The sequence below is a fragment of the Oryctolagus cuniculus genome, chromosome 10, assembly GCF_051225735.1.
Source record: "Oryctolagus cuniculus isolate XC-2025 breed Fujian yellow rabbit chromosome 10, ASM5122573v1, whole genome shotgun sequence".
Taxonomy (NCBI): Eukaryota; Metazoa; Chordata; class Mammalia; order Lagomorpha; family Leporidae; genus Oryctolagus; species Oryctolagus cuniculus.
Window position 1 is genome coordinate 54,619,188 of NC_142876.1, and position 23,145 is coordinate 54,642,332.

Below are 23,145 nucleotides of genomic sequence, written 5' to 3' on the forward strand. Positions count from 1 at the left end.
TCTGCTAACTATCCATTCCCTGCACAACTTGGAACCTCCCACTGCTATACCACCATCTTCCTCGTCTCCCCCCATTAGTATTGTATTAAAATCTATTTCTCCCTTTAGATCCCTTAACATTTCTTTTAAATAGCCAGGTGTCCTGCAATTAGGTACATATGTTTATAATAGTTACATCTTCCTGTTGAATTGATCTCTTAATCATTACATGGTATCCTTCTTTGTCTCTTAACAGTTTTTATGTTAAATTCTATTTTTTATGAAATTAGGATGGCTACACAAGATGTTTTTTCGTTTCTGGTAGCATGAAATCTTTTTCCATCCTTTTGCTTTTAGTCTGCATGTAGATACAGAGGTGTGTTTATTGTAGGCAGCAAATTGATGGGTTTTGTTTTTAATCCATTCAGCCAGTCTGTGTCTTTTAACTGGAGAGTTGAGGTCATTTACATTCAAGGTGATGATTGATAAGTAACGACTTTGCCCTGCCATTTTTTCAAAAATATTCCTATTGTTTATTTTGGATTTCATTCTTACTTTTCCTGGGGGGATTTTCTGCCTTCACCATCTTTCGTAGTGATAACCATGTTTCTGGTCATCCTTAAGCGTTTTTCACTTCCTTCAGCATCTTTTGTAGGTTGGATGAGTAGTGTCAAATTCTTTCAATTTCTCTTTGTTATGGAAAGTCTTTATTTCACCTTTATTCCTAAATAAGAGCTTTGCAGGGTACAGTATTCTGGGTTGACAGTTTTTTCTCTTAATATTTGGAATATATCTTGCCATTCTCTCCTAGCCTGTAGGGTTTCTGATGGAGAAGTCGGCTGTGAGTCTGAAAGCCTCTCAAAGTAATCAGGCATTTCTCTGTTGCACATTTTAGAATCTTTTGTTTATGTTTGACTATGGAGATTTTGACCACAATGTTTCATGGTGAAGTTCTTTTCTGGTCATGTCTATTTGGAGTTCTATGTGCTTCCTGTACTTGAACATCCGTTTCTTTCCCCAAATTAGTTAAGTTTTCTGTAATTCACTAAAAAGGCCTTCTAATCCATTCTCTTTCCATGCCTTCAGGAACTCTGAGGACCTGTATGTTGGGTCACTTGATAGTATCCCTTAGATCTCCAAAACTGTTTTTTAATTTTATAATTTCTTTGTTTGTTTGGTCTGACTCTATAATTTCCTGTGCTTTGTCTTCTAAGTTGGATATTCTTTGTTCTGCTTCACTGAGTCTGTTGTTAAGGCTTTCCACTACATTTTTAATTTGTCCTATTGAATTCTTCATTTCCAGGATTTAATTTTTATTTCTTTAAGATTTCAATTTCATGGGCAAAGTTTTCTTTCATGTCACGTACAGATTTCATTAGTTTGCTTTTGATTATTTCTAAGTAATACTATGATCAATTTTTGAATTCCATTTCTGGCATTCCTTCAATCTCTTCATCTTTGCATTCTAGTATTGAATTGTTCTTTTGGGGCGTCATGTTTTCTTTCTCGTTCTTGTTTCTTGAATTGCTGCATTTATTATTTGGTATTTTTAGAGATTCTTGTTAGTTTCTTTTTTCCCCCCCCTATGATGCCTTTTATCTTTGGACTATGCCTCTGTGCCTTTAGTAGAGTGTCTACTTTTTCAGTGACTACCTAGAGGCATGTGATGGTTGTGGCCAGGGAGCTCTGTGCTGTGCTCCAGGGTGAAGGGAGTGTCCAAGGTGACACCCATGTTGGCATGGTAAATATTTTTTTTTTTTTTATCAGAGGGGAGGTTTGTTCTGCTCTATTGGCGTAGTCTCATCCTCTCCTCCTAGGAGACCAATGCGTGGGTACTAACCCCAGTGTTTACAATATTCATTGCACTGCCATAAGAAACACACAGGATCTGTGTAGCCTTTTGGTGTAAGCACGGATCCCACAGTACTGACCCTCATCAGGGAATCGGGGGCTCCCAAGCATGTTGTGCCACCCTCAGTGACTGCCCAAAGTTCCAGCCACACTCTGAGTCCTCCCAGTCCTGCAGCCTAAGTGTTTTCACTGTCCTAGCACACAAGCCTCCCACAGTCATGAGCACCCAGCCCTCTGTCAGTTCTCCCAGCTAGACTCGGGCATCTCTGCCCACTGCTTGTTGGGTACACATATATGAGCTGGCACAGCTATTACATAGGTCCAAAATGGCCTCTGCCCTCTCTTGCCTTATTACAGGATACTGGTGCAGGGTGGTTGGGGAAAGAGAAATGTGCCCCCTTTTTTTCTCCTCTAGTTTATCAGGTACGTTGTCCACTACAAGGCTCCAAGACAAGCCCACACCAGGCTCTTCTGTAGTTTTATCACCAGTGACTTGGCCTGCTGTACTCTGGTCACTCCAAAGTTGGTGCTGAGGCTCTCGGCTGCTGGGGTCCTGAGTTGTGTGCATCCATACTTTCCATGTAGGTCCACAGTGTCCCCCAAATTTGCAAGAAGTTTCCTCTGCTGTCTTCTCCCTAACTCTTCCCTGAGACTACATTCTCTCCACTTTTTAAAAATTATCTTCCCTTAGACTAAAGCAGTAAGCTCCCTCCCTATTCTGCCATCTTCAATCCAACCCTGGCTCCTTCTGTGGACATTTGGAGATTGTACAAGTAGATGGGAGATCTCTGTCACTGTCTTCCTCTCAGCCTTTTAAATAAAATAGTAAAAATGAAAAAGTACAAGTACACTAAAAATATTGTGTAGAATTTCCTTCAGGCTGTGTGTAAAGGTGTATGTGGAACATGAATAGATTCCTTATTTAGACTTGGGTCCATCTCCAAGATATCTTGTGATATACTTGCAAATATTCTGAAATCTGAAAAGAATCTTTTTAAAAACAGTTCTGGTCCTGTGCATTGCTTTTAAGATTCATTTATTTGAAAGAGTTACAGGGTGGGGGAGAGAAAGAAGGAGGGAGAGATAGTCAGTCTTCCATCTGCTGGCTCACTCCCTAAATGGCTGTAACAGCTAGAGCTGAGCCAATTTGAAGCTAGGAGCCAGGAGCTTCTTCCGGGTCTCCCACATGGGTACAGGGGCCCAAAGACTTGGGCCATCTTCCACTGATTTCCCTGGCACATTATCAGGGAGCTGAATCAAAAGTGGAGCAGCCATGACTTGACCCAGCATCCATATGGGATGCCAGCACTTCAGGCAGCGGCTTTACCCACTATGCCACAGTGCCAGCCTCCCCATGTTTTCTGATTAAAGGATACTCAACATGTAATCATAATAGTTTCTACTTACTGAGCACCTACTGTATGCCAGGCCCTAGTCCAGGGGTTCATTGCAAGGAAGGTCTCATTCCATCTGCTGGGACTCCTCTGATGGGAGTTCTTATGACCCCACAGCAGGCAGGGCTTGCTTTAGACCCTACAAGCCGCTGGGCTCTGGACCCTTTTCTGTCCCTCCTGTGCCTGCCTCTCCTGGGGTCACTGCCTTGGAGCTCCCTTGGAGCAGCTGCCAACAAACTTTACAAACTCTAAACAACAAAATTACAAACTAATTTATCATTGGTAACTCTGGCATAACCTGCCCTCCACCCTCCCCATTGGAACCCTGGGCTTTCCCTCTAGTCCTTTTTAATGATCAGCTCCAGCTCTGAGGCTTCTCCTAAGAACCCCCAAGGTTCTGAGAGCACCCCCAGGAGAGCAACTGTAGCTGGATACCACCAGCACCCTGGTGGGCTGCTTCAGGGTCAGGTTCACTGTGGCTAAGCTGCCTTTTGGGGGGTGGGGGTGGGGAGAGGCTTGTAACTTCTAGAACTTTCCTGTGTAGCGTTTGATGTTTTGGGGAACACTTCCCCTAGCTTCCAAGGACATTTTGGAAGAGCAGACAACCCTATATGGTCCATGCTTGACAAGACAATTTCCTACTCTGCCAACTGGGTGTGCAGGGCAGGGTCGTGGTGGGTACTTGATGGTGTGTAAGATGGACATGAGCGAAGGGGGCTCAGTGGTTGGATTGTTTCAGAAGGGGTGGGTGGTGAGACCCCCGGGGGTAACAGGGTTGCTTGGTTGGGGCTGGAGCCTGGGCTACGGAACACACGCCTGGGGCTTCTCCCCTCCCTTCCACCTTCTTAATGCCTCTGTTCTGATCCAAGCTAGAGGCAGGACAACTGGTTCAGTCACATGGAACTGGGTTTGAGTCTCAGTGGCTTAGAAACTGTGTATATTGGGAATGTAACAATGTTTCAGAGCCTCAGTTTCCATGGAATGGGCACAGAATCCTAACCTTAGAGCTTGCAGGTTAAATAGGAGTGTGTGCTTCCGAACCCAACACAGGGGCGCCTGCAGGGTGAACTTGTTGACCTCTCAAGCTGTAACCCCTTGTTGAACAAGGGCTTATCTCCCTGTCAAAGTTCACGTCTCTGGCTTCTCCCAACCCATCCAGGAGCCCTAGTAAAAGTGCTAGATTTCACTCCTATCCATTTTCCTACCGAGCACTGGAGACGGCACCTTCCCTCAACCTCACTGGTCTCTCTCCAACACTTGGAAACCCACAGAACCCAGTGTAAGACATTTATTTAATAAATGCTAGGTAGCCCTCGCCATCAGTGCAGGCAAACCAGATGTCTGCTCCTCCGTGATGACCCCAAGGCTATGGCTGGGCAGCTCCTGCCCGAGCACGGGGGAGTCCTGCCCCAGCACCCTCAGTGGCCCTGACTCCCCCATTGTGATTCTGACCCTGGGCCTCAGAGGGTCTGGGATACAGGTGGCATCTGAGCAGCAGCCTGAACGAGCACTTGCTGAGGTCACCCAGCTCCGTGCTTGGGGCAGCGTGGCACCTGCAGATTAGCCCCCGCTTAGTCCCACACAAATCTTTGCAGGCCTGTGCATCCCGAGAATGTTAGATGGGAGCAGCTGGGTCAATAGACACCAAGATGACTCCACAGCGAGGGGCAGGCTTTTTTTTTTTTTTTCCTAAGAATTTAATTATTTACTTGAAAGGCAGAGTGACAGAGAAGGAGAGACAGAGAGCTGGGTCAGAAGTAGAGCAGCCGGGACTCTGACTGGTGCCCATATGGGATGGCGGCACTGCAGGCAGTGGGTTTACCTGCTATGCCACAGCCCCGACCACAAGTGGTACCTTTTTAAAGATGCCTTTTTGTCCTATGCCCCTCCAACTTGATGCAGATCCTGCCCTTGCAAGAAGCGGCTCCCACCCGCCGCCCCTCCCTGAGGAGCAAGATGGCAGAGTTGGGGGCCAGGCCTGTGCCTGCAGACCCTGTGGAGCTTCTAGGATTCTGCCTGGTGGTTCATAGGGTGGTGGCCACTTGGGTAGCTTCCCTCCTATTCTGAATTGCATCCCTAACCCCTGTGTGTGTGTAGGTGATGGACCATTCCCTTCACCTGTCTTATTTAATAATGTTTTACCTAGTTCGGCCTGTGCTGTATTCCCAGAAGCCATTTTCTGTGTGAGTTGGGGCTGAAACATGACTCTGGGCGCTGACTCCCTTTTCTCTGGCTCTCAGCACTTCCCCACCGGCCAGCCAGCATGGTCCTTAACCCGGGGGCGACCTCAGGCTGCCCCTGCTCCCGCAAGCCCTTCTCCCCGAGGGACTTAGCCCACCGTGGTCAGCTCACAGCCCAGTTGTCCTGTGAACCGAAGTAACCTGGCTCCTAGTGGCTTCTGGCTCCAGCCTCTCCCTCCCCCCACCCATCTGCAGCCTGCAAGGGGGCAAAGAGGGCTTCGGGTTCAGGTTCTCATGAGTTATCTGAGGCAGCCAGGGCTGCTGGAGCGCAGAGGACCTGCCGGTTAGCCCTGAGCCGGAAGCCCTGGACCGGAAGCGCCAGAGGGAGAGATAAGAGAGCCGGGAGCCGGCGCGCTGCAGTTCGGTTTGCTGTTGGGGGAAGAGGGGACAGGAAGGAACCTCAGCCTCCGCCGCGCCAGTCGCCGGGGCAGGCCTGTGTGGTGCAGAGTGATTTGTGGAGTCAGCGGCTGTCCCGTTCAGGGTCAGAGCAGAAAGCTCAGGAAAACGAAGTGCGCATGCGTTTGGTGTGGGTTTCCTGTTCTCACACAGGTTTATCACTGGGGCGAGGAAGGGAGAGGGGTGACTTCTTGGTGCGGCTGCACTGGCCAGGGCTCAGCCCCCAGGGCAGCAGGTACAGAGAGGGCGGAGCCATCCCTGCAGGGTGTACAGCTGGGCTCCGCGCCAGGCCCCCCACTTCCTCCCCCACATGGAGGCACCAAGTTTCCTGCTTGTTGGGCTGCGGCTCTCCAGTGATGGGGAGGACGAGGGAGGGGGCCCCAGGCCTCCAGGCCAGCTCTGAGGAGATGGGGTCAGGCAGAACCGGCTTGTGTGGTCCCGAGAGCAGCGGTTGGGCAATATTTTTTGCATGAGGAGAATGGCCGTGCTAAGAAGGCGCAGGGCTGGAAAAGGGGTGGAGGCCAGAGAGCAAAGCCTCAGAATCTTCTAGAACCAGTTTGCTGAGTAGCCTTCTGGCCGCACAGGCTTGGGCTTCCTCCTTGATGCCTTGCCAAAACCCAAGGCTGGGTAAGTGTCTGGAATGTTCTGTGTCACCAGGGCAGTGCTGGGAGTGACCTGCACCCCCTCACCCTAAGCCCTTCATCCTCCTTCTCCTCTCCCTTTGCCTCCAGAAAGAGCTCATGGGATGGACACGCAGGTGACCTCCTGACCACATGCCGTCCTCCCAGCCTCCACCCACCCCAACTAAGTCCAAACCAACAAGACTCCTCGCCCAGCATATCCACAGGCCAAAACAGCTCATAACTAAAATGAGGCTTTGAAAAGCAATGGGCCAACAACCTTCCTGAATCCATCTCATAAATGCTAAAAAAACCCATCACCCCAAATCCAAGAATATTAGCCTGATTTTAAGACATGGGCAGGGCTCGGGCTTCCCTTCCAAGTCTGGGTTGGCTGCCTGTGTGGGCCTCCACTGGAAGCCCAGAACCTGGCAGGACGATGGAGGCAAGGGGTCGGGGGGGGGGAGCTTACTAGGCCATTTCTAGACACCACTGGGCCACAGCTCGGCAAGGTGCTTCACCTGCAGCACTGCCCAGGGAGCTGGGCGGGCTGAGTGCCAGGTGCAGGGGCTGTGCACCGAGAGGGAGGTGAAGAGCTTTTGTAGTTCAGGAGATGGAGACTTAAATTTTGATTTACAGGGCTGGCATTGTGGTACAGTGGGTTGAGTTGCTGCCTGCAACGTTGGCATCCCACATCGGAGCACTGATCAAGTTCCGGCTACTCTGCTTCCAATTTAACTTTGGGAGAGAAATGGATGATGGGCGAAGTATTTGAGCCACTGCCACCCATGTGGGAGAGCAGGATGGCGTTCCTGGCTATAGCGGCTATTCAGGAAGTGAACCAGCAGATGGAAGCTTGCTCTCTTTGTCACTCTTTCAAATACATAATCTGTAAAACATTCACTTTGTCGACAGTGCCTCTTAAATATTAACTGATCTAGCTTTTTCTCTTTTTTAGATTTATTTATTTGAAAGGCAGAGTTAGAGGTCTTCCACCCACTGGTTCACTCCAGAGGTGGCTTCAAATGGCCAGAACTGAGCTGATTGGAAGCCAGGAGCTTCTTCCTGGTCTCCCAAGTGGGTGCAGGGGCCCGAGGACTTGGGTCATCTTCCACTGCTTTCCCAGACCATAGCAGAGAGCTGGATCAGAAGTGGAGCAGCCAGGACTTGAACTAGCGCCCATATGGGATGCCAGTGCTACAGGCCAGGGCTTTAACCCGCTGTGCTAAAACACTTGCCCCTGATCTAGCTTTTGATCAGCCATAGACACTGCATTAATCTTATTGCCACCATCAAAATCATCATTTTACAAATGATTCCAGCCAAGCAAATTCGCTACCAAAATACTTGGACTCAACTCAGTTAAATCTAAGCCTCTGGAGCAGCCAAGCCCCCTGCCTGCCCCCTCCCCAGCTGCTGCTGAATTCTCCATGCCCTGGGCCTGGCGGACTCCTGGCTCCACTAAGGAAAGCACCTTGGAATCTGTGGCCCCCTTGGAAACTATGCGTGGAATCTGGGGAGGGCGGAGGCAGAGGAATTAGCAAGGGAAGGCCAAGGTGATGGATGAGAGGCACTGCCCACACCCACACATAGAAAACAAGGAAAGGTTTTAATTCTCTTTTTACATAGCCACAGGCTTTCTTCAGAAAGGCAACCCCAGCTGGCACCTCTGTGTTGTGCCTACTAGGTGCTGATGCAGTGCCGGGCCTCAGGACGGGTCATCCCAGAAAGTGTAGGTTCAAGAGAAAGCACAGCCCTGCATGCGTGGGAATGACCAGAGTTGCTGCCTTCGTCGTCAACCCAACCTCATTTCAAAGTGTTTGTCCCCGCTGGCAAGAGCCTCAGAGCCCCCGTCATGCATGTGACTTTTATAAAACACTCTTCTCTATTTATATATGCAGATAGGTAGCACAAGAAATGTGCTTCTTATGCACTCTAACATAGAGCACAGGAACCCACCCCACCCCACGGAGCACGGCAGAAAGCGTGCGGGCGCCACGCCCCACACCAGCAGGTGTCTGTCCCATTGGTGGGAGGAGCAGTAAACGGTGTCATTTTCTGAGGGCGGAGGATGTGGAAAATCTGGTACCGAGTGCCGATTCTCCAGAAATCGTCTAGCAATGACTGCTAAGGGTCAGCCTGGCGTATGAAGGGCGGGGCTGGCTTTGAGCACGTGGCCTGCTGCAGCTTCTCTCGGACTCCACACGCCCTGTGGAAAGTGCGCTTCCGATGGCTGATACAAAAATAGCTTGGCACCCTCTTTTTACTCAGGGAGGGTCTCTTTTTCAAAGCTTCCCCAGTCCTGCAAATTCTTCCCGATCCACTCCATGTTGGAACAGTCTGGAGAGAAGGCCCCTGACCACACTCTCAAGATGCGTGTGTGTACGTGTGCCTGCCCAGGGAACACCTGGCTGGGCCTCTGCTGTCCCCAGCACAGACCTCCTCTTCCTCTGCTCTGGGTAGTGAGCAGTGCGCGGCTCCTCTGGGCCAGCCAGACGGCAGTCTCCCTGGACAGTTTCCAGTTCTGCTTCTCCGTGCAAACGTGTCGAGAGGAAGCAGGTTGGTACTGTGGGTTCCATTTTTTTTTGCATTTCCAGTAGTAAGGGCAGCTCCACGGAGCTCAGGGGCAACTGTCCCCGGCCCTCCCTGGGCCTGTGCTAGGGGCTCTGGATCAAGCGTCTGTAGTGTGGCATGACCTCGTGCTCTGGCAAGTGAAGTGCAAATTCCAAGGCCACTAACACCGGGAATTCAAAGGCAATCAACTCCCGCCTATTCAGCCGGAATTTCTCTTCCAGTTTCTGCAACCAAATCAAAGAAAACCAAAAACCAGGTTAGTCTGGCCATGAACAAATCAGAGGCTCCCTCCAAGTGCAAGTTCTCCCTCCCTCCCTCCGCCAGCGAGCGCTGGTGGAGAAACCCACAGTCTTAGTCTGGTTTCTGTTGCTGGACCGGGACAGCGAGGCTCGGGCACTGACAGAGAAGAGCGGCTCTGGAGGCCGGGCAGTCCCAGATCAGGCAGCCGTGTCTTGTGAGGGTCTCGGGACACCAGGGGGTCCCACTTGGCAACACCGTGATCCTGAGGTAACTCGCCTCGTGCCACGACAGCGAGCTCTTAAGGGCCCCACCTCACATTGAATCCTCTCGATTATCTCACAAGGCTGATGTCAACAACGATCTCCATTTTATGGTGGAAAAACCTAGATCTCCTAGAGATCAAACTGTCACACGGGCAGGAATCGGCAGTGCCGGGACGCAAACCTCACTGCAACTCCAGCTGGGCGCTGCAGCCGAGCTGTGTGGGCTCAGAGGTAAGACGGAAAACGCAGCCGGTCACCGACCGGCCCCAGGGACAGCGGCGCAGCAGCTCCGAGTGGGGAGAGTGGATCACATGCAGTTCGGTGCTTTCATCTTAGGCACAGGGCCCGAGTCCTGGAGAGGGTCTCAGTTAGCATGCATCTCAGTGGGGCTGAGTGCCCCGCGGCTCACTCCTGTCTGCAGCTGTGTGGGGCTAGAAACAGGACAGCAGGGGGAGGGGAGGGCAGAGAAGGCCTTGGTTTTGCAAGGGCACACCCTGCTTTCAGATGTCAGCTGGGCTGGGATCTTCCATAAAACCGGCTGGTCACACTGTCACTGTGCCATTCGGCACTAATATTATCTGCTTTTGCTGTGTGGGAATTACACACCTGTGGTTAACTGGGCATAATATCACAAGTTTTACCACAGTTGCCCCTTGGTGTCATGGGAGATTGGCTCCAGGATCCCCCATGGATACCAACATCTGAGGATGCTCCGCTCCCTTCTATAGTGAGGTGCAGGAGCTAGCGTACTAACCACGTCTTTCTGATGCTTTGACATCTTGGGGCCTTGATGATCTGGTGTGATGGGCCCCCCTGGGGTTAGCCAATTCTCCACAGTGAACAAATGCAAACCAGCCAATCCGGAGCCCAAAACCACCTTCCCCTCGGGCTCTCAGACTTCAGGCCATTCTCGACTTGCCCTAATCCCTGCAGGACCAGGGCCCAGACCACGAGCGACAGCCCCTGTGCCCCATAGCCTGCTAAAAAGAATCAGACCAGCCACTCCGAAACCTGCGTCATCTGCTCCTTCCTGTAGAACCCAAGAAAGGACTGCTGCCCACACCCAGCCTCCCCTTCTGTCTCCTGATCAGAGCTGCCGTGTGGCTGCATGGCCCGGCACTTCCGTTCCGGTGGACTGAATGGGTCCCATCAAAATCCCTGTGCGGATGCCCTAAGCCCTGGGTATTAAGAGGTAAGGCCTTGGAAACAATTAGGCTTGGGAGGAGGTCATCAGCGTGGAGCCCTGGTGGTAGAGCAGAGACTCAAGAACTTGGCCTGCCTCTCATGATTCAGGATACAGCAAGATGACATCTGCAGGCAGGGAGGCGGGTACCTACCGGCAAGCGAAGTGCCTGGTACTTTGACCTGGTTCTTCCTGGCCTGCAGCACCAAGAAAGGATTTTCTGCAGATTAAGCTGGATTCTGTTGGAGCAGCACGAGGTTAGATGCTCCTTCTCTTGGGAGCGTAACAAACTACCTTCTCAATGGCATCTGTCTCCTGATTGTATGAAGTCCCCTTAAGCAAACCAGTGTTTACACTGTCTTATAAAATGGTTTTTCCTCTTTCTGCCAAGGAAGCTAGGGTTTCCTTGCCTTGATGGGGCTCTTCTTTAAATGCAAGGCAGGTGTCACCCCCATCAAACCCAGGCCCTTCTCCATAGAGGAGGCAACCAAGGCAGCAGACTGCCCCTGGGTCGCACTGCCCACGGGCTTCTTGCGTTAAAGCAGCTTCTATGGTTTGAGAATGACTCCACCCCTCGCCATATCTGAAAACAGACATGTATGGCCTGGTCTTTCCAGACTGGATCAGTGCCGTGTTCTAAGACAGCCCGAGACAGGGCATCTGACACCTGCTGCAGGAAGTTACGACACACAGCGCTCATCGCCATTCCCCAGGGTGGGTCAGAACCCTGCCGGGCGGGCTCACCAACCAGGATCCTCCAGAGAGCAGGACCCTGGCTGGCATGAGCTGTCCCAGCCATCGGGACCTAGGCCACTCACGTCAATCAAATGCTTGACTTCGTGTTTTTTGAGGTCACTCCCAATCTTGGCGGCTAACAGCACACAGGCTCCTGCACACAGCTTCCGGTTTTGCTTGTTCAACTTCCCCCTGAGGGCGAGCTTCTCAAAGTAGACAAAGGCCATGGCCACTGTGGGCTCCTCGAAGCCGCAGTCCTCCTGGGCAAGCTTCCGCATCTCGCGCTTCAGACTGGGGAGACACAACAAGGAAGCAGTTGTCATCCGGGAACTCGGGGAAAAGGACTCCTCCACCCCGCGAATATCCGCTCCCCTTCTCCTTCCCAGAGGGCGACGCGGAAGGGGGTGGACTCCCTGGGAGTGTGGTACGTCACATGTCGGTGGAGCTGTACAGAGCCTGTTTGCTTTTTTTCTCACCCCAGACTGTGCTGCCACCATCACCTCCTCCAGGCAGGAGGGTGCCCAGCCAGGGCCCCAGCGAATAGGACATGGGACACTCAAGGACCCCAGTCAATGCAGGTGGATGTCTGGGAGGCAGACGGTGACGGCTCAAGTACTTGGGATTGAGTCTCAGGATCCTGGCCTGAAGCCTGACCCAGCCCTGCCTATTGCAGGCATTTAGGGAGTGAACCACTAGATGGGCTCTCTCTCTCCAATAACAGCTGTAATAAAGTAGAAAGGAACCTCAACCATGAAACTGTGCCCCTCTTGAACGTGAGATAGCTCTACTCCCAATCACTCCAGAAAGATGCTTTTAAAAATCAATTAGGGCACTGTGGCGTAGCAGGTAAAGCTGCCGTCTGTAGTGCCAGCATCCTATACGTGCACTGGTTCGAGACCCGGCTGTTCTACTTCTGACCTAGCCCTCTGCTATGGCCTGGGAAAGCAGTGGAAGATGGCCCAAGTCCTTGGGCCCCTGCACCCACGTGGGAGACCCAGAAGAAGCTCCTGGCTTCAGATCGGCGCAGCTCCAGCCATTGAGGCCAATTGGAGAGTGAACCAGTGGATGAAAGACCTCTCTCTCTGCCTCTCCTTCTTTCTCTGTGTAACTCTGACTTTCAAATAAATAAATCTTTAAAAAATGCATTAGGGGGCCGATGCTGTGACTGTGTTTAGCACCACCTATGGCACCTGCATCCCATGTGGGCACTGGTTCGGGTCCCAGCTGCTCCACATCCGATCCAGCTCCCTGCTGGTATGCCTGGGAAGGTTCACCAGGTCCCTGGGCCCCTGTACCCAAGTGGGAGACCTGGAGGAAGCTCCTGGCTCAGCCCTTGCCATTGAGGATTTCTGTCCCGCCTCCTCTCTTCAATTCTTTCAGATCTTTAAAAAATTAATTAGGCATTTGGTATAAGCTCTGCCAATTATCAATTATGCTCATTAAGCAGAGTAGACAAGGAGTTTGGCTGAGAGCATAGCAACCAATGTCCTTAGGAAAGCTGCCCAGCAAATGGACAAAGTGTGAATACTTAATTTTTCCTCAAAATTTTTTTTATTCTGTCTTGGAAGAGCAGTAATCAAATCAGTGCTAGGATACACACTGGTGGACATGGCACATACTAGTGTGGCTTGTGCACACACACATTTTGCCATCATTCACTGCGCACCATCACAACACAAGTTGGCTCCCTTCTGGCTTGGTGGGGACAGCTGTGGGTTCCCACAAAGTGGATCTAATTGGCTGCAGAGGAAACATGGCCCCGACTCTGCTTTGGTGACTCTGGCTGCTCAAACATGAGGCTTGGCTGCCACCTCTGGGAAGATGATTGTGGGTAAAATTATCTCACGCCCCGACTCTAGTTCTCTTCTGCTTAATTTTTTTTTTTCATTTTATTTAGGAGGGAGGGAGGGAGAGGTTTTCCATCTGCTGGTTCACTCCCCAAATGTCCCCAACAGTCGGGGCTAGGACAGGCCGAAGCCAGGAGCCTGGAACTCAACTTGGGGCTCCCATGTGGGAGGCAGGGACTCAAGCCCTTGAGCCATCATCTGCTGCCTCCTGGGCTGCATTAGCAGGAAGCTGGATTGGAAGTGGAGGGGCTGGGACTCTAATATGTGGCATCCCAGGCAGTGACCATTTGTTGTGCCAAATGCCACCCCTGCTTTTCTGCATTGCCCACATTTGAGAAAACAGAGACCTGAATGTCACCTGTTCTCCCCAAGGTTTCTGTAACACAGATCTTACTGAACTGGTGAGCTGCGGAAGGCACCAAGTGATTCTCTCACTGGAGCACTGTCCCCAGACCCATGTCAACTGGGCAGCAGGGGCCTGGCTTCTGTCCTGTTCCCCGGGGTGCTCCCTCTCCCTCCACATCTGGGCATGAGCCAACCAGCCCCAGGAGGGTCTCTTTCTGCTGGACATGACTGGGATTCACGTCCCCAGAGCCACGGTACACAGTAGGAGCCAAATGCATGTGGGGCGAGCCTTCAGGGAAATGGCAGGGGCCTGTGGAGCCTCCCATACCTCCTTATCTTGCTGAGCGTCAGCTTAATGTGCGGAAACTTCTCCTTGAAGGTCTCGTTCATGTCCTTTTTAAGATCTGAGGGCTTCACGTAGTCGATGACTGTGGTCTGAAACACAGCGGGCAACACGGGGCATTTTTAAATAAGGATCCTAGGTCATGATGACGTGCAATGGGTGGGCAGCTTATAAAACCAGCCACCAAGGGGAAAGCTTGGAGCCCCAGCGGGTCGTGGCCTCTTGGAGGTCAATGGAAACCAACTGCCACTGTCAGCAAGGGGGTCCCAGAGAAAAAGTGGCAGGCAGAGCCCGGGGATCCACCTCACACTGTGTTTCTGCCTGCCTTTGGATGTTGTAGTGCTTAAAGACGCAGGATTTGGACCCACGCAGATCTGCATTCAAGCTGCCCAGCATGGGTGGCCAGTCACGTGGCCCCAAATCTCGCGGTCCACATCCGGAAAACCAAAGCCGTGATAGCACCCACGCCACCCAGCTGTTCTGAGAACAACCTGAGACACGGTCTGCAGAGTGCTTGGCATACAGTAAGCACTCAATAAACGCTAGCCATGATTTTGAAAAATATCTTAGGACTGCGGTAAAATAAATCTCACATAAACTTCACGGTGCACAGTTCCGTGGCACTGAGTTTGTCCACACTCAGGGCCACCATCACCACCAGCGGCCTCTGGAACTCTCTGTCTTGTAAACCAGACACTCAGGACGCGTTAGAGAACTCCCCATTGCTTCTCGCCAGTCCCTGGCAACCATCACCCCTCTCCCTGCTCCCGTGAACCTGACCGCTCCGGGTACCGCGGTGGGATCAGTGTGTGTTCCCTGGGCACACATCCTCACGCTTCATCCACCTGGCAGCGTGGGCCAGAAGTCCCTTTCTAAGGCCGAGTGACATTCCACCGTGTGTAAACCCCTCTAATGGTAGCTACAGTTAACAGTTCCTGAAACTTGAGTTTCCTCCTCTTCTCCCTTGTTCTAAATTCTGTGCAGCGTTCAAGACTGGCTCCCCTGAGCCCTTCCTGAACATGGTGGCCTCCCTCCTCCTCTTCCCTGCACAAGGCTGGTCTCACCCTCCTCGCGAGCACACCTGCCAAGTGCTGGGGGTCTCCCTGGATGACTGCAGGCAAGGCCAGGGAGGAGACAGCCCGGCTTCTGCTGTGAAGACTGCTCCCCATGGAAGGCTCCCCGCCAACGTTGTCCTCGAGGCTCGGAAGCTCAATGGCTTTCTCTGAATGCCTGTGCGTCACATACTTGATGTCCTGATTTTAGGGCAGGCACATGGGCTCCCTGGGGTATCAGCTGACAGCAAGGAATAGACGCATGGGGCTGGCGCTGTGGTGTAGTAGGTTAAGCCTCAGCCTGTGGCACTGGCATCCTGAATCCTGGCTGCTCCACTTCTGATCCAGCTCCCTGCTACTGGCCTGGGAAAGCCGTGGAGGATGCCCCAAGTGCTTGGGCCCCTGGCACCCACGTGGGAGTTCTGGAAGAAGCTTCTAGCTCCTGGCTTTGGATTGGTCCAGTTCTGGCCATTGCGGCCATTTGGGGAATGAACCAATGGATGGAAGATTTCTCTGTCTCTATCTCTCCTTCTGTCTGTATTCTGCCTCTCAAATGAATCTTTTAAAAAAAGCGCATCCTGGTTCAAACTGATGAATATTTAACGGCACCCCCTTTGCTTCCCTGATGAATACAGCCAAACCTCCACTGTATGATGTCAGACAATTCCACTCAACTTGTTCAGTGTTTCTAACACTGGGGTGGAAGAGGCCTCAGCAGGTGCAACACATATCTTTGCTCTGTGGTCTTTCTGGCCTCATCAGGATGGGGCTCCCTGACCTGGTCTGGGACACACCTGTTCTGGTGCCCACCAGTGATGTGCCTTGGGAGAGGCAGGGAGGTGGTGACACAGCCGTGTGGACACGTGCACGTGAGCCCATGCGTGTGGGGCGCTTGGCTCTTCAGGGCAGGGAGTGGGCGTGTGCTTGGTGGCCACTCTCACTGCCAAGGACTGGGAAAGTGACATCCTGTGGCTACCCACCAGGACGGGCTGGCATCTCTTTCTGCTTGGGACCCAGTTACTTGAGCTGTCACTGCTGCGCCCCGGGGTACATTGGCTGGAAGCTAGAATCAGAGGAGGAGCTGGGACTCAAACCCAGGTCTGCTCTGATAAGAGACACAGGTGTCAAACGCCTGTCTCCCATTCCAGTCACATCTCTAACAAACATCTCCTCTGGGTTGGCCAGGGAGCTGGATTTTTTTATTTAGAAAAGAGGCAGTAGGACAGGGACCATGGCTGCCACGCTCCACTCTGCCTCCAGCGGGGCCCACCAGCCAGTGCCTGTTTCCTTGAACACCCCACACTCCCCGCCCCCTTTCCAGCCCACCTGCTGCTGTTCCTCTGCAGACCAAAGCCGAGAACAGGCCCAAGCAAGACACTGCCTGCCTAGGCTGGGCCCCATGAGTCCCAGGGAAGCAGATCCTGCTGCTTCATGGCTGCTGGGACTTTCAGATGGAGACCTATCTGTCCGAGGGCCCAGGAGTAGAGCCTGGGTGCCTGCCTGCCATCACCACGACAGCTCTGCTCGGTCTGACTGACTTACAGATGCCTGTACAAGCAACCTCTCGACAAAGAAGCCTCCCATCGCCAAGGAAGGAGTCTTCAAATGCATCCCAGCCACCCCATCTTACGGACGAGGACACAGGGCTCAGGGAGGTGAGGAGCTTGCCCGGGACCTGGGCAGGCTGCAGGCAGAGCCAGCTCTGAGATCCTAGTGTCCCGTGCTGGCTGCTTCCAGCCCACCCCACTCACTGCCTCCCTGCTTTCAGACTGACGGGGCAGTGGAACACGGCTCCTTAGGCAGCGGCTCTCGCAAAGGAGTCTGGGCCAGCAGCTGGCCATGCAAAGAGCTGGGCTGGTGGCCCCAGCAAGGTGGGCAGCACGGCCAGTCACTGAACCTCTGACCAGGCTGAGTGTGCCAATCACAGTCTCCATGCCTGGCTACCATGGGCCCCCCCGCTGGGCTCACAGGCCACTTCCACAGAACTGTCCCCTAAGCCCCATGGCCGCCAGGGGGCTCTGCCTTGACGTGCCCTCCTTAAACTCTATGATTCGGGCATCCATCCTCCTCCTGGGGCCCCGAGCCATACAGAGGTGGGAATCTCACGGCTCCTATTCCACACTCCGTTGCAGCTGCGATTCAAATACAATTCTGCTCTTCCTCTGCCACGAGCAGCCAGGCTGGCACAGGGCCAGAGTCTTGTGATCCAGTCACCAGCCTCAGGGTGTCCACTTTGAGGTGGGGACCACAGCAGGAGCAGCGGCAGGTCCCCGCTGTGGTGTCCTGAAGCTGGTGGGAGCCGCAGCCGCAGGAGGCAGAGCCTGGGCCGGGAGAGGCCGGGCTCAGCAGCGTGGCTTGAGGCTCTCTCCTGAAATCTCAAGTGTGAGCCGCGAGCCAGTCTCCTTGATAATTCACCAAGCAATCAGGACCTACCCTGCAACAAATCCTTTTATCTCACAGGAGCCAGCACTAAGGGATGCACAAACACCTGACTTTCGCCCACCTCACTTGCCGCTACCATCCTGCACCCTCACTTGGAGAGGAGGGGAGGGAAGAGTGGCCGATGCCCCAAGCCTCGAATGACCCGGCGTGCCGACGGCTCAGCTCGGCCTGCCGCCCTGGCAGGGATCAGAACTTTGCTGTGTTCTGGGGACGCAGACCTGCCCATCGCAGCGGCTTGCTCCCCATGGTGCCGCCGGCTCTGTGCCCCGAGGCTGGATGCAGAGCCCCTGGACCTCAAGGCCCTCACCACCTCCCAGGCAGGTCCCACCCTGCCCTGCACACAGCAGCAGCCCGGGGCTGTGGGAGGACTTTCCGCATTTCTTCCTCCCCTGGCAGCAGCAGCTCGCTCGGCTCGCCCGCCTTGCTCCAGTCTGCGTCTCTGAGCTGGGGCTCAGAGGGGAGGAGCCAGACCCCTGGGTTTAAATCCTGGCTTGGCCACACCGTGTTTGAGCAGCTCCGTGCAAACTGTAAAAGCATTCGCTGCCCATCGTCTGCTTTGTGCTGACGGCGGAGGGGCAGGAGAGCTGCAGTCGGGACAGTCAGGTGTGGGCAGCACTCGGAGCTACAGCTGGCTCCCGTGTGGGGCCGTGTGCACACGCTGCCTAGCACAGGCCCGACTCAGTAGTGGACAGACCCCCGAGCCCAGGGCCACCCCTCCAGCAGGTGCCAGAGCGGACGCCAGGCCTCACTGTCCCTCTGGAGAACAGTGGGCCATGATTCCTCGGCACAGCTCTGTCTGGGGGTGGGGGCGCCACGTGAGGACCCTCAGCGGCTGGGCCTCTCAGCCACACTGAAAAGCCAGTGTCCTCTACTGTGGTGGCTGTGGGTGGAGGGGGCGGTACTGGGAGACCGAGACAGCGGGCCCCAGGCACGTGTTCTTTCTGGTCTGAGAATGAACTTGACGTGGCACCTGTGCTTGTCTGAGCCCAGCTGCTCATCGAACCCAGTGAGTTACAGAAACGCCACGCCCGGGTTTTGTCAGCGCACGTTACCATAAGCACAAGTGCTGATTAAACAGGTGGTGGGCCGCTTGCTGGTCTGGGACAGTCTGAGCGACTGTGGCATTCAATGCCTTCTGATTCCAGGCCGTGCAATTCACCAGCTGAAGGGCCCCTCACGGCCCGCGGCAGGGCTGGGCTCCCGGACGGGTGACACCCACGGCCTGGACGCTGCTGGGGTGAGAGGTGACTGGCACCAGGCTCTCTGTCCAGCTGCACAGGGGGCAGGATGGCAGGACAGCAGGGAGGAGGGGCCTGTCCAGACACAGCCTGTGCAGAGGGACACGGGTGAGAGAGGAGCCTGCCGAGCTGAGATAGGAATTAGAGTTGGGAAGGCTGGGGAGCGGGTGCCCACGAGTCCCTTCTGAGATGGGAGGAGATACGGCCATACCAACCTGAACGCGCCCGATCTCGTCTGAGATGGGAGGAGGAGATGACCTGACCACAGCTTCGCTGCCTGGCTGGAACAGCCTACCCAAGTGTGGGGCAGAGGCGACACCCGGACACCCCTGCTTTATATACAAATATGGCCTGACCCAGTGGAGAAACGGGGCTTCTGTGGAATTGAGTTTGGGGCCCAGCCCAGCCCATGGCAGCAGCTAGGGTGCCGTGGAGGCCTCTCAGGAATGGGGGACAACAGGAGAGGGCGGGGTACATGCACCCCAACAGCGCTCCTAGTGCACAGCACGGGGAGGGGGGCTCAGAGGCCACAGGCTGTGCTGCTCTGATCCTCACGGAGCCAATGGCAGAGAGGCGCAGAGCTCGGGCCTCCTCCGCCCCCCACTCCCCTGGCCAGGATCGCTTACTGGCAGCTCGGAATGCTGTGAGCTCACTGCAGCTGCTGCAGCTGTTCTCTGGGCCTAGGAGCTCTCCCCCATCCTGCACCCCCACAGGCAGATGCTTTCCTAGGGAGCCAGGGCCAGCCTGGGGCTACTCCTGTCCCTGGAGCTGGCTGGAGACCTGAGGTGGGTGCGTAGCCTCCCCACGCCTTGGTTTCCACGGCACGCTTGTGAAAGGGAAGAAGGTGCAAGGCTGGGTCTGGGCAGCTCCTCCCAGCGCCAGCAGCCACGGCTGCAGCAGTGCCAGGCTGCGTGGCTGCACTCGTGCGGCGTGCATCGGCGTTGCTGGCTCAGCTGGGCACTGGGGAAGCAGACGCTCTGCCTGCTCAGGGACTTCGCAGAGCTTGGCCTTGCACTAAATCTGTCTAAGCAGCAACAGCTGGGCACTGCAGCTGTGGCACGTGTTTCACCCCTCCCCCTAGAGGCCAGTCAATCACAAGCACACAGTGAGAACGAGCAGGGGCCTATGTAGCCGGGAGCTGCGTTTGCTGCCGTTACTACCCGTGGAATTCCAGATCCCTAATCCTGGACTGTCTCTTCCCCTTTTAGGGGAGTGGCTCTTCAATTTCCCTCGCTGAAATGCAAAGGTTTGCAAATGGAGAGCAACAAAGGAAAGGTGTTCATAGCCTCAGGTTCACGGCACCACATGGATTTACTGGGTGTGCAAAGGTACCTGTCGAATATTTCCTGGGTGCCACGGACCTGCTGGAGAAGCGTCACCACCCCCTTGATGGGGCACTGGGTGAGTGGGCCCCGGGTCCACACACAGCCGCAGAGTATCGGGGGTATTTTTAAACAAACGCTTCTTAAACAGCAGCCACTGAGCACGAACTAAGAGTGGGGCCCAGAATGCCATGTTCAGAAATCACGAAGTGACTGCCCAAACTCTGGCACAGGGAGGGCAGCAGAGGCTGTGCCTTCTTGGGTAGAACGCCACGCTCAATACTAACACGTTATTACAGGGATAAGCCGTGAATGGATCATGCTACCCAGAAGCAGCCAGACCCAAAGCCCACCTATGGTCTGACTTCATTGATAAAGAGCATCCAGGAGAAGCAAACCCAGAGAGAAAGCCAGCGAGTCGCCAGGGTGAGGTGGTGAGGGGCGAAGGGGGTAGCCGGAGGGCAGGGACCTTCTGAGCGTGATGAAAATGTTCTGAGTTGGTGTGGTATTGGCAGCCTAGCTTTGGGAAAATACTAAAAATCACTCAAACCTTAAAGAGGTGAGTTGTATGGCAGGTGAATTATAGCTAATAATGCTGTTACCAAAAGGAAAAAAAAAAAAAACAAACCCAACACTCTAAGGCCTTTTATTTGAACACTCACACTTACACCTAAAGCTGTAGGCCTGTCCACCTGCAGGTGCATCCTTCCAGTTCAGGGAAGGCCTAGCAATTGTGTGGTTAACTCGGCATTACTCAAAGAGAACCGAATGCACTCCAGCCACCTGCAAACCTCAGGGCCCTGGGAGGGGTCCTGCAGGGGAGAAGCCAGGGGTGCAAGCTGTGGTGACAAACCCACCCTGTGGGCAGGTGAGTGCCCAAGCCTTTCAGACATGTGTGTATATACACACGCATGTTCTAAGACAGAGGTACGTATGTTAGTCTAAGATCCACCTGTCTAACCCACTGCGGGCACAGCTCAGTCCCCTCCCTATGGTGAGTCATCTACTTCCCGCTGCCAGCATCTCACAGCGTCCTGGAAATTCAGTTCTAAGCCACAGTCCCAGGACTCTGGGGCGAAGCACGGGTGGGAGGTGGCCTTTCTCTCTGAGGACTTAGCTTTTGATATTAAAGCAAATGAAAGAGCAGGTGCTTTATCATGCAGATCAGTCCCTGAGATGATCTCCCGAGGATGGAGGATGCAGCGGACGCCATGGAGGATGCTGGCAGTGAGAGTTTCCTCCTGGCCCAGGAATCCGTTCAGGTTACGTTGATTCTGTTGGCACTATCTCAGCTCTCTCGCTTATTTTCTCCTAACTGCTCCCCACACCCATAAAGGGGAAAGCAAGAAAGAAGAGAACACGGCCGCGGGAGAGTGTAGCCTGGCTCGGACGATACATCAGCAGCCTGCAGCGGAGCGGTGCTCGCACGCATCAGGAGCCGCGGTGGCAGCTCCAACTCGGGGCCTCCTGCCTGCCAGGCTCCAGGGCCACCTTTTAGACACCTGGAGACCAAGCCTTGTGGGGCAGAGGTGATGTGGTTTGTGAGCCCACCCTGGGAATTTTGTCTGAGTTCAGCATCTCACATGGGTCAGGAGTGGGTGCGGCCTGCAGCTTAAAACCGCCAAAGGTGAGTAGGAAACGAAGTCAGTTTTAAAAGGGAGCCCTTCTGGAAGTTTCCAGCTGGCCGGCAGGTCCGAATGGCAGCAGTGAGTGGCCTTTTCACACTGCACTTGGAACAAACATGGATGCTGGTCTGGCTGGTTAATACCTCTGGCTCTAGGACCTAGAAGTCTCACTTCTAGGAATTTACCCCGAAAAAGGAAAACACATGCCCACAAAGCAACGGCGAGAACACTCAGGGCAGCAGGACCTGCAATGTCCCCACCCTGGGCCAGCCCCGACCAGAGAAATAAACCGGGGACATCCAACAGCACCCAGCAAACACCCAGCGGCTCACAGATACGGCTGCTGGCCGCTCTCACAGAGGCTCACTGTGCAAAAGCAGCAGTGGGGCAAAGAAAAACCAAGAATCCCCGCCCATGGATGCCATTTACAGGAGGTTCCCGGACAGAAGCCGGAACAGCTGGGCCACTGCCAGAGGAAGCTTGCCCAGGGGACTGACGTGTACCACCTGCATCACACGGGGAATTGTTAACAGGTGCACGGGTGGCAGCAATCCCACGTCCCCGGGCTGCAGCGGGATCTGAAGGGTGGAAGGATTCGCTCGGCGCTCTCAGGGCTACGTGGCTTAGCAGAGGCCTCCGAGACACCTCAAACCTGCAATCCACCCCGCCCCCAACACACTGCACACCAGCTCCCACGATGTCAGCCCTGTGGCCCAGCTGGGCCTAACCTGGACTGCCTGGGGGGCTTGAGGCAGACAGGAGGCGACAGCAGGACCCCAGGAAGTGGGCCTCAGCGGCTGGGGTTGCGAACAGAGCCAGGCTGTGACCTGCAGGACTGCTCCCGAGGCACGTAGCCTGGCTTCACAGGGATGGGGCTTGGCGCCCTGCCAGCAACGGCCGGGGAATGTGCTGACCCAAGCTGGCTCTGTCCCAGGTGCAGCTCCCCACGCCCTCCCGGGGGTCATAGGTGCCCGGGGCCTTTTAAAGAAGGCCTTTGACAACTTGGCTCGAATAAACCTGTAGCTCTTGGAGGCTGACTACCAACTACCGGTGCAGCTCGTGTACCCCGGGGCTGGGTTTGTCAGGGTCACCACTCCCCGAGCCATCCCTGTCCCTGCCTGTTGTGTGCCTGTGTCGAGTGAAAGGCAGTTTTACACATAACTCAGCCTCTCTCACACTCCAGAGAGCCACTTCTCACTCCATAACCTCACCTTCAATGCCAGTTCCTCCGGCCATTAGAACCCCCCTTCCCCCAGAACCCCCCTCCGCCCCCCCACACCTCCTGCCACTTTCCCAGGACCACAGTGATTTAAAGGGCTCCCTGTTTGTTGCCTGACCTCCCCCTTACTCTAAGGACAAGGGGAGTGGAGAATGTGATTGCTTAGTTCTCCACCTAATAAGGAAGCACCCAGCCCGGCACACAGTAGGGCTGCAACCAAGCCTTGCTGAATGTACA

General features: G+C 54.2%; 1 protein-coding gene and 1 long non-coding RNA gene across 5 annotated transcripts in view; one reads left to right on the top strand and one right to left on the bottom strand.

Annotated features, from left to right (window-relative positions):
* Positions 1–13,705, top strand: part of LOC149123770 (uncharacterized) — a 31,711-nt gene extending 18,006 nt beyond the window's left edge. The window contains exon 3 of one of the 2 annotated variants that reach the window (XR_016214112.1): positions 12,398–13,705. This is a non-coding gene — a long non-coding RNA (uncharacterized LOC149123770). Of the gene's footprint in view, positions 1–7,119; positions 9,003–12,397 lie in introns of those variants that run through there. The other variant, XR_016214111.1, reaches the window with a different exon arrangement.
* Positions 8,071–23,145, bottom strand: part of CABLES1 (Cdk5 and Abl enzyme substrate 1) — a 105,185-nt gene continuing 90,110 nt past the window's right edge. For all 3 annotated transcript variants that reach the window (XR_016214108.1, XM_051851355.3, XM_051851354.3), the window contains 3 exons: positions 13,996–14,102; positions 11,559–11,766; positions 8,071–9,278 (listed from right to left, as the gene is read on the bottom strand). Coding sequence is in view for 2 of the 3 variants with exons in the window: in XM_051851355.3 (XP_051707315.1) it covers positions 9,138–9,278; positions 11,559–11,766; positions 13,996–14,102 (456 nt within the window). In the remaining variant the exon portion in view is untranslated. The remainder of the gene's footprint in view (positions 9,279–11,558; positions 11,767–13,995; positions 14,103–23,145) is intronic.